Source organism: Mus caroli, unplaced genomic scaffold, assembly GCF_978045245.1.
Source record: "Mus caroli unplaced genomic scaffold, Mus_caroli_1 scaffold_2, whole genome shotgun sequence".
Lineage (NCBI taxonomy): Eukaryota > Metazoa > Chordata > Mammalia > Rodentia > Muridae > Mus > Mus caroli.
In genome coordinates this window covers 152,380,828-152,390,595 of record NW_028227257.1, presented here as the reverse complement: position 1 = coordinate 152,390,595, position 9,768 = coordinate 152,380,828, and the positions used below count along the sequence as shown (strand labels likewise).

At 53.5% G+C, this 9,768-nt stretch overlaps 1 protein-coding gene across 1 annotated transcript; it reads right to left on the bottom strand.

The window, feature by feature from the left end:
• Positions 1 to 300: 300 nt before the first annotated feature.
• On the bottom strand, positions 301 to 7,504 carry Cel (carboxyl ester lipase). Its single transcript, XM_021156630.2, has 11 exons — positions 7,439 to 7,504; positions 5,351 to 5,501; positions 5,155 to 5,277; positions 4,719 to 4,916; positions 4,103 to 4,233; positions 3,851 to 3,958; positions 3,595 to 3,712; positions 2,197 to 2,383; positions 1,881 to 2,084; positions 917 to 1,114; positions 301 to 616 (listed from the first exon to the last, which is right to left on the bottom strand). The coding sequence occupies exons 1-11, from the start codon at positions 7,502 to 7,504 to the stop codon at positions 301 to 303; spliced, it is 1,800 nt and encodes a 599-aa protein (XP_021012289.1).
• Positions 7,505 to 9,768: the final 2,264 nt, after the last annotated feature.

Here is a 9,768-nt window from a genome sequence, read left to right as displayed (position 1 = left end):
CCTTCTTCCTCCAGACTGTTTCAGGAGCAAAGACCAAATTATCAGATAGTGAGGGCTGAGGCTTTATTGAAGGAGAGCTAATAAGAGCAGGACCCTGGGACCAAGGCTTATAAGACTTTATTTATGTATGTATTTTATGTATATGGGTACTTAGTCTGCATGTACATCTGCACACCAGTAGATGGAGTCAGACAGTTGTGAGCAGCCATGTAGGTGCTGGGAATTGAACACAGGACCTTTAGAAGAACAGTGAGTGCTCTTAATTCCTGACCCATCTCTCCAGCCCCAGCTTATAAGACTTTAGAAGCCAATGATGGCAGGCATCTGAGCCTCCACAGAGTCATCTGTAGGTGGGACAGGAACAACCTGGGAGTCGTCTGTAGGTGGGACAGGGGCAACCTCTGAGTCATCCTCAGGGGGAGTGAGGGTGTCCTGGTCACCAGTCACTGTGGGCAGCACCTCGAATGTCACAGCCCAGAACTTCAGGAACTTTTCTCTCAGGTGCTCCTTCATGGAAGCGCTGGTTATCGTCTTAGTGATGTCCAGGTAGTTGCCATTCTCCAAGGTATAAGGGTACCAGTGTGTGGGCACAGGTGAGTTGCCCATGTTGGGGTCCCTGCAGAGTGAGAAGAGACTGAGTAGGGGCCTGCAAAGAGACTGGAGGCCCGTGCTCCCAGACAGCTCTGCACAGACAGCTTGGACATCCAAGCCAACCTTTCACGGCTCAGTCATGGTGAGCACGTGCTTCACCCTGGGGCTGGGTCAGCAGTTCTTCTGCTCATGTGCAAGCTAGCTACCAAAGCTTGAGGATAAATAAGAAGTTTGCCCAAGTGAGAGAGCAGGCCTACAGTGCCACAGTGACAGAGGAGCCCTCAAGTCTGCTGCCCTTGATCCTGGGCTCCACCACACATCTTACCCACTCCTGGCAAAGTTGGTCCAATAGGCGATCATGGCCTTGGAGACAGCCCTATCTTGGGGCCGGTAGCCCAGTGGGGTGGCAAAAGGCTTTCCAAAGACGTACTGGAGGTCATCAGCATGGTCTGCCCCCATCCATTTGGGGTAGATAGGCATCCGTGAAGGGTGGGAAAACAGGTAAGAATAGGTCTTGGCGCTCCTAAGGGAAGCAGAGGCATCTGTGTGGGTAGGGGGCTCCCTTGGGAGGTATGCCCTGGAGAGAGGCCAGGGGGAACGCGCAGGGCCTGGAGGACCCCAAGACTCATCAAAAATCGAGGGTTTGTTTGTTTGTTTGTTTGTTTGTTTAAGATAGGGTCTCTCTATGTAGCCTTGGCTGGCCTTGAACTTACTGTGTAGACCAGACTGGCCTTAAACTCACAGAGATCTGCCTTCTGAGTGCTGGGATTAAAAGTGTGTGCCACTTGGGCTGGAGAGATGGCTCAGAGGTTAAGAGTACTGACTGCTCTTCCAGAGGTCCTGAGTTCAATTCCCAGCAACCACATGGTGGCTCACAGCCATCTGTAATGGGATCTGATGCCCTCTTCTGGTGTGTCTGACAGCTACAGTGTACTCATATAAATATAATAAATAAATCTTTGAAAAAAAGAAGTGTGTGCCACCACGTCCCGCTCTGAACTAGAGTTCTTGATAATAAGGGAAAGAAAGGCTGTAGCCCACATCCAGTGTTTGTGTCTCCACCCTACAGTATTCAGAAACCTCCTCCTTCCCCTAATCCAGGGTCAAGGGTCATTTGTTTCCCACCAAAACTCATATTTCTCACATGACTAGACAAGGTATATGTTTCTATTATACTTTTAACCTTGACTGATGGGAAGCCCAGAGCTATGTTCATTGTTTAGTGAGCCAAGAGAACTAGGCAGTCCTCTCACGAGCCTCCCCGGGCCAACCCCTTCCCAGAACCTCACTTGGCATGGGCTCTGTGCTGGGCCAGCGCCATCTCTGTGGGGATCAGGAAGAGTACATCAGTCTCAAAGGCCACCACTGTCTTCTTCATGTTCTCCTGGGACGGGTCCTGGGCCCAGGACTCAGTGTAGATGTCAAAGGTGGCTTGGGCCCCCTTCAGCCCCTTGGCGACAGTGTGTCCACTGACTAGCCTGTAGAAGTCCTCCCTGCATGGGGACAATAAAACATGCTGGACTGCGCTGGTGTCCACAGGAGCATGTCTGCCTGTGCTTTCCCCAACACAGCACCCACCTCCCTCCCTCTCGTCCCCCCACTCACTCGGTGACAGTCTGCTTGGTCTTGTCGACAGCGGGCACGTCAATGGTAGCAAATAGGTGGCCGTCCATGTTGTTAATACCCGCTAGGTAGTCAATGTCAGCAGTGTTGTTGTACAGGTTGATGGGGTCATCGGGAATGAAGTCACCATCGATGACAGGGATGAAGGCCAGGTAGTGCACAACAGGGTCTGGTGGGAGAGCCGACAGTTTCTTATACCTTCCAGTGCCTGCCTCTTCTTTCTCTTGGCCTTTTGTATTGATCTCTCCTTTTCTGACCAGACCCAGGTTCCTCAACCCTAGCCCCAGGAACCTTTGGCCACAATCAGCTAGTGATAGGGGTGACTGTCCTGTATGTGGGATGCTGAGCAGTGTGGTGCCCTTCTGGGTATGCCAGGCCAAAGCATTCACAGACTCTGTCTCATGAGCACATGAAGAGTCCACTGCTCCATAGACCGTGACTGTCTGGTCTGCCTGAGCATCCCTGTGCCCTCCCTCTTTCCTTGTTATACCTCCACCAGGGATGAGGTGGCTTGCTGGCCACCGTGGGTAAGGCCTGCCTGCCCCCCAGGCTTGCCAGCTGGTCTGTGCTCTAGCTCAGCAGGCAGAGACCCTGGCTTTCCTTCAGCCCAGCACAGCCAGGCTTTCTTCAGTGGCTCTCCAAATAAAATCATCTGTTTGAGTGGCAGAGGTGCTCAGTGGTAGAGTGTCTACCTATTATGCGCACAGATCATGCTCAGACTGCTAGATTTGCTTTGGAAGGGTAAGCAAAGAAAAAATCCAATGTCCTAGGCTAGCAGGCCGGTTCTCCATGTTTGCTGGTGGCAGCTCCAGCTGGAAGGACCGAATATTTGGGAATTTACAAGTGATTGACACATTTACAAGTGATTGACACATTTACAAGGAAGCTTAAGAGTTATCTTCCAGCACAGTGGCCCTGGGTCTGGGTCTACACATCTCCCTGAAACCATGTGTGGGTTTCTGCTGTCTGGGACTCATGTTAGGCTTCTCTCTGCCCCTCCCGACCTCCCTCCCTTCCTCTTCCTTTTTTTCCCTCCCTCCTTCCTTCATTTCTACCTTTCTTTATTTTTTTTTAAAAAGACAGTCTCACTATGTACCTCTGGCTGACCCCTCACTAAGAAGACCGGGCAGCAGAGAGAACCCACAGAGATCTGCCTGCTTCTGCCTCCCAAATGCTGGGATTAAAAGTGTGCACCTGGCCATGTATGGCTTCTTAGAAGTCCCTGGAGTACTGGAAGACATCTCTTTCCTATTGGGGCTTGCTAGGGGGTAGAGACAGGCCCAGTGTGGCACTTGTCTGTCTTCTTCAGGAGCTCAGCCTTGCCCCACAAGGGCTTTCCTCTTCCTCCCTACATGCCTCCTACCCAGGAGCATCACTCACACTCCTGCTTTTTCACGGGCAACTTGTAGGCCAGTGTCAAGGCCCGGGGATCTGTGATCTTCAGACACGCAGCCATCTTGCCAGTATCCTCTGTGGGGCATCCCACCTTCTCTGCAATCTAGGGAAAGGCAGAGGCAGGAGGTTAGAGAAGGCCAGCATCGAGGTTTGGAATGACTAAAGGGCAAACAGAAGGTCCAGGGCAGCACAGGAATGGGAAAGGTCCCCTCCCTGCCTACTCCTATCCTGCTGTGCTCACCGTTTTGGCCCAGAAAAGTGGGTTCTTCTGGATGGCCCAGGGGCTCAGTGCCACACCACTCTGACTGATGGCTCTCCGGATGAGACCCTTGTTGTATGGGGAGAGGGTCTGCAACACCCAGAAGTTCTGTCAACAGGCTGCACCTGGGCCCAGGGCTCCCAGCCACACCCTGCTCTGACCATTATCCTAGACCCCATTGGCTCCCTCCCTTAACCTTGGGGTCAGACTCCTCCACACCAGAGGGCCCCAGACCTGCAGAGAGACACTGGCAGCTCCAGCAGATTCCCCAAAGATGGTGATGTTATCAGGGTCCCCCCCAAAGGCTGCAATGTTCCTCTTCACCCAGGCGATAGCCATGTGCTGATCTCGAAGACCAAAGTTCCCTGAGGGTGAGGGGAGAGCCTTCATCAGGAGGGCCCTCAACTAAAGCTGGAGGAGGTTAGAGATTGGCGACCTAGAGATTAACAGTCAATGTGCCCGTCCCCAGGAGGGCAAATGGTGGATCCTCAGGAGGCTGAGCTTAAAGGGGAGTAGCGGTGGGGTGGGGGTGGGGGGTCAGGAAGGTGGGAGGTGTGGCTCGTCCTGACTCCATTCTGCACATTTCCTCCTACTGTCTGTCTTCCCTTTGGCATCTTTCCTATGGTATCTTTTCAGGGCTCAACTTGAATCTCTGCCATTCTGTCTGTTTCTTGGCCTCTCTCATTTCCCGGTGGCTGCCTCAGGCTCCCCTGTCCCATAGTTTAGCTTCAGTACCCCAACTCTGTGAAGACGGTGCTGGGCCTTCCCTCGGCTGTCAAGTTAGAAGCTTCTAAGGTGCGTCTCTCTGCATTCACTATTCCCGCTCTTACAGTCAGAGGCTCCAACATACCTGGAAGGTTAGCATCCCCGGTGCTAAGGAAACCCAAGGGTCCAACACGGTAGTTGAAGGTGACCACAATGACGTTGCCCCGAGTGGCAATCTCCTCCCCGTCATACAGGTAGTTTTTGAGAAAATTGGCCCCTTGGCCAGATCCCATGAGGAAGGCACCTCCATAGATCCAGACCATCACAGGCAGGTTGTGGGACACTGAAAGGGGCAGACAGGGACTTCAGACACCAACAGGTTCTCTCCCCAGACAGCTCAGTAACCCTGTTGGAGCAGGTGCTCAGGCAGGGCTGTGAGGATCAGCAGTTGGCACCCCCTTCTTGCCTCAGTGCTGATTTCAGGGCTGTTGAGCTTGACAACACCAAATGGAACCCAGACCAGGGCTTGGAGTTCTGGGGTGGAGGTGGGGTGGGATTCTCTGGGAAACTGGGATCCATACCCTGCTTCCTGCCCTGGGGGACCCAGATATTGAGGTAGAGGCAGTCTTCTTGCCCATAGGTGTTGTCCTGGGTGATGGTGGCCTGTAGGCATCGTTTCTTGAAGTTTGTAGCCTTCAGTGTCCCTACAGTGAGAGAAGGGCAAGGTGTAAAGAGAACCAGCCAGGGCCAGCCCAGCACCCAGCACTCAGCACCCACCTTGCCAGCCAGGGTGACGCTGAGGATTCTCCAAGGTCTTGGCGGTAGCAAAGGGGATGCCCTTGAAGATGTCAACAGAGTCACCACCCAAGAGACTGAGCTTCTTGTTGATGCCCTCCACGAAACCGCCTTCGGTGTACACAGCACCCAACTGTAGGCGACACAGGGCAGGGTCAGATGGGCTTCTGCATGGCTAGCCTGAGTCCAGAGTGGCTGACGGAGCGGGCTCCAGGGTGCTAGCAGGTCCTCTGCCAAGTGCTGGAGGGGCTGATTCCCTTTCCTCCCAGGCCCTGGCACATCCTCCTTCAGGTATCTGAGGCTACTTCCAGCCACGTCTGCTAAGCTGGAGTGACAGTCTAGATCTCGGCTAAGACCTGGGGCCTCAATTTCCCCATAGGTAAGATGGGCCACCGCACCTTCCTCTAAGGCTTGATGGCTGTCAGAGGGAAGGCCTGGCCAACTACAGACAGTGGTGGATGCTCAGTGCTTCCAGAGGGTTTCTAACATTGCCATAGGTTTCTGAGATCTCTCTCTCCTTCCCCCACCTCTCCCCACTGCCTTCCTAGATGGGCATGGAACTGGTGGCCCCATGCCCGGGTCTTCACAGGGCCAATCAGTACTGCTATTTGGTGTCCAGCTCAACCTGAGGCCTGGAGTCAGGTCCTCATCTGCCTACTATCCCCGCAAACTGAAGTGCAGGGGCTTTCCCACCGCAAGTTGTTTTGTTGAGATGAGGCTGTCTAACCTCTGTGCAGTGCATGTCCCCTCCTGTCCTGCCTGCATCAGTCCAGGGCACATGCAGGAGCAGCTCCGCTTACTTGGCAGTGGTGATAGTATGGCCTCCTGCTTCTCCTCTGTGCAAGGTTTCAGGTAGGGGGAAGTAGGTGGCCTGTAGCTGCAGGCCCAAGCTGGCATCCCAGAAGCCCTCTAAGTCCAGGCTGATGGACTCCCTACTATATTGGGTAAGGAAACTGAAGAGAAGAGCCAGGGAGACAACACAGATCATTGGGGCATCTAAGGTTCTTGGTTACTGGGAGGAGTCAGAAAGCCAGCTTAGGGATGTGTGTGTGTGTGTGTGTGTGTGTGTGTGTGTGTGTGATGCCACCTCTCAGAAGTGTGTCTGTTCGGTAATGGTTGACTTGAGTGCCCCGGGCTGGGCCAGATGCAATGATCCTGGCCAGTGGCAGGACGGTGTGCTGGCGGTGGAGCAGTAGGGGGACAGTTAGGTCCTTCTAACCGCCCCCCCCCCAAAAAAACCTCTTCCAAGAAAGAAAACAACTTCCTTCCCATGGCAAGAGCCCTGGACCGAACTGTAACATCCAGGCTCCAGGAGGGTGACTCTGAGGATTCTCCAGGATGGTCTCCAGGGTCCAAGAAAACAAGACAAGGGCCAGAGAACTAAGGCTGGAGCGTTTGGGTGAGTTGCTGGGGCCCCTGTGCAGAGACTTATGCCCTCTTCCTGCATCTGTTGAGCTTTCTGTGACTCGTCCTCACACTCCCAAGAAGGGTGGTTAAAGGGCAGATGTTACAGGCACCCTAGAAGAGCTGGTGCAGCTCCTCAGGGCACATAGCGGGTAGGGGGTAGGTCTCACCCCTTCTCAGGGAGAGCAGGAAATGGAGGGCACTTGGGAGCCAGAGCCCTGATTTGGAACAGACATTTCAGGTTCCTATTTAAGGACAGGATGTGGTTGCTGTGTAATGTCAAGCAAACTGCTTCTCTGTTGGCAGGAGACCCCTCTAGAAAAGGAAAAGCCAGGGTCTGTGGGGAGGCTTGCCAGACTAGGCATACCTGAAACCACAGATCACTAGTGGGCTTCTAGTATAAACCTTTCAAACAGTGCATGGGACATTCTTACATAAAACTGCTCCTGGTGTGAGACTCCGGTGCAGTTTTGCATGTTGCACTGGGCTTCATGTGAATAAGACAAACTGGGTGTCTCAGGCAGGACCAGAGCTTGGAGTGCTAGTGGGCTCGCTGGCCTTTTCATGTCTTTCTGTACTCTGTCTCCCACCCTCCAGGCTCTGTCCCAGTTCCCAGATCTTAGTGAATGAGAGAGGGCTGTAGTCCCTTGTAGGGTTCCAGCTTACCTTTGCAGCACAAGCCGCTGCCAAGCAGCAGGTGAGGCCAAGAAATAGAACCTCCAGGCGCCCCATGGTGAGTGTCTGCCTCTAGGCGGCCTTCTCTCCTCTTCTCCAGTATTTATGGAGCTGGGGCCAAGGTCATGTGTGTGCATACCATATATACACAGACACACAGGTGTGGGATGGTCCATTTTTTCCCAGGTCAGGCTGGCCCTGAGCACCCGGAGTGGTGCCCACAGTGCACCTGTGTGGGTTACTGCCCACCTGGGAGCAGAGGCAGGTGGCATGGATATTGTCGAGAGGGTGCCTCCCAGGGCCAACTCTGGCTGGGTGTTCTGCATAGAACCCTGTTCTATCAGGGTTCAGTTAGTGTCACCTTCAGAAAAATGGGTGGGCTTCATCTTGAGGTACTGAATGCCCCTTATCTCAGTGGAGAATCTATGAAGGACTCCTGAGCCAAAGGTGGCTGCATGCTACTGGGCCCTGGTGTGGCTGATCCTTGGTAACGAGAGAGAGAGAGAGAGAGAGAGAGAGAGAGAGAGAGAGAGAGAGAGAGAGAGAGAGAGAGAGAGAGAGAGAGAAAGAGAAAGAGAAAGAGAGAGAGCCAGCCAGCCCAAGTAATGCACTAGGCTATGGGGCAGTGCAGGCTGCCCTGGCAGGGGACGACATAGTGGCACAGATGGAAGGGGAGCTCCCCGAGCCAAACCTGGCATGGTTCACTTACCAAGGCTTGGCGGCCTCTTCAGAGAAAGGGTAGTGTTTCATGTCTGAGCCTCACTAGGGGTGGATGGGGCTCCCTGAGAATACCAGGCAGAAAGAGACAAAGCCCAGAAGGAATGGAGGCATAGAATGACGGAGGGAGGGGGAAAGGACTGGACCTGGAGGTAAAGGCCAGAAAGAGGTCATCAGAGAATAGGCCACCATCTTAGGGATGTGTCCCTTAGCTACCGGGAAAAGATTATCCTGACGCTAGGTCATAAGCAAAGTCTGAAGAGGCTCCCTTTAAGGTGTTCAGCTGCCTTGGATAGACACCTGGAAGGCACTGCAGCTAGTCAGGCATAGCCAAGTTTTCCCAGGCCAGCAGCCCCTCCCCTCTGGGAACCCAAGTTCCCAGCTCAGATCATAGCTCCACTTGTACCAGAGCACTATGTTCACTAGTGTGTCGGTGTGCTCTGCCCAATCCAGCGTGCAGGTCTCCATGGTGCACAGTAGGTGTGCAGATGAGTGGGGGTGGGGGCAGGAGGAAGCTGGGACACAGCAGAGGTGGGGTAGCAGGAAACAATTGGGTGTGATTCTGAGAGCCAGAGCTAAAGGCAGTTCTGTACTGGGGAGTGCGGGCTTGAGACAAGGCATGGGGCCATGGGCATACAAGTGGCTACTCTGTACCCAGCTTGGTCAAGAAGGAGAGCCCCCATGTCCACGCCCCAGCAATGGAGTGACTCTGCAGTGATACACCCACAAGGATACATCTCTGTCACACAGCCCAGTAGTGTTGGCCTGCTGCTGACACTGGATAAATTTGATTCCAGGGCCACAGCTGGGTGCTCAGAGCCTACAGTCTCCTCAAAGTCTGGGCTGAAGGCAGCAAAGCAGACTGACAGAGGGACCACAAAGACGACTAGCCCCACCAACACAGATACACCGGGACATAGGCGAGGAATTTTAAAGGGTTTGAGGGGCAGGTGAATAGGTTCAAGAGAAAATGTTTCCTAAGAAACAAAACCCAGCAACCTTGATAACACACCAAGCAGAAGCCACCACAGCCCAAGCCAGGCCTGCTGTTGCCAGAGTGCTTGGCATGGCAAGGGCAGGGTCTGCAGTTCCCAGGAGACAGCTTACAGGATGCAGTGGGGCCAGCGTGGGTCAGCGAGTGGCCTGGGTGAGCACAGCTCCCTTCAGACACCAGCCTGCAGAACTCACCCCAAAGACAAAGAGCAGAGGCTTAGATGACCTAAGAAGCCTCACACTTTGTCATGTACTTGGTCTCATTTATCAACTGTGTGTACATGCATGTCGCTGGAGTGTGTACAGGTATCTTCAGAGGCCGGGCTGGAAAGGAATAGCAATCACTAGGAATCGTGTTGAGGATGGTGGTCAGCTTCATGTATTAACCTGACCAGTATGGTACCCAGTTATTTGGCCAAAGTGGACATGGTGGTGCACATCTTCAATCCCAGAACTCAGGAGGCAGAGGCAGGAGGATCTTTATGGGTTCAACATTAGCCTGGTCCACACAGTGAGTTCCAGGACACAGCCTGTCTCAAAAGAAACAAACAAAAAATCCACCCAACAACCTCTAAACCACTTGGTCAGGTATCATGGATGTTTCGCTTCTT

Coding starts and splice junctions, on each gene's coding strand:
- Cel (XM_021156630.2), bottom strand. CDS start 7,504: ATGGGGCGCCTGGAGGTTCTATTTCTTGGCCTCACCTGCTGCTTGGCA. Junction 5,502..7,438: donor CAGCGGCTTGTGCTGCAAAG/GTAAGCTGGAAC, acceptor TGTCGCCTACAG/TTGGGTGCTGTGTACACCGA. Junction 3,959..4,102: donor CTGCCAGTGTCTCTCTGCAG/GTCTGGGGCCCT, acceptor TGGGTGTTGCAG/ACCCTCTCCCCATACAACAA.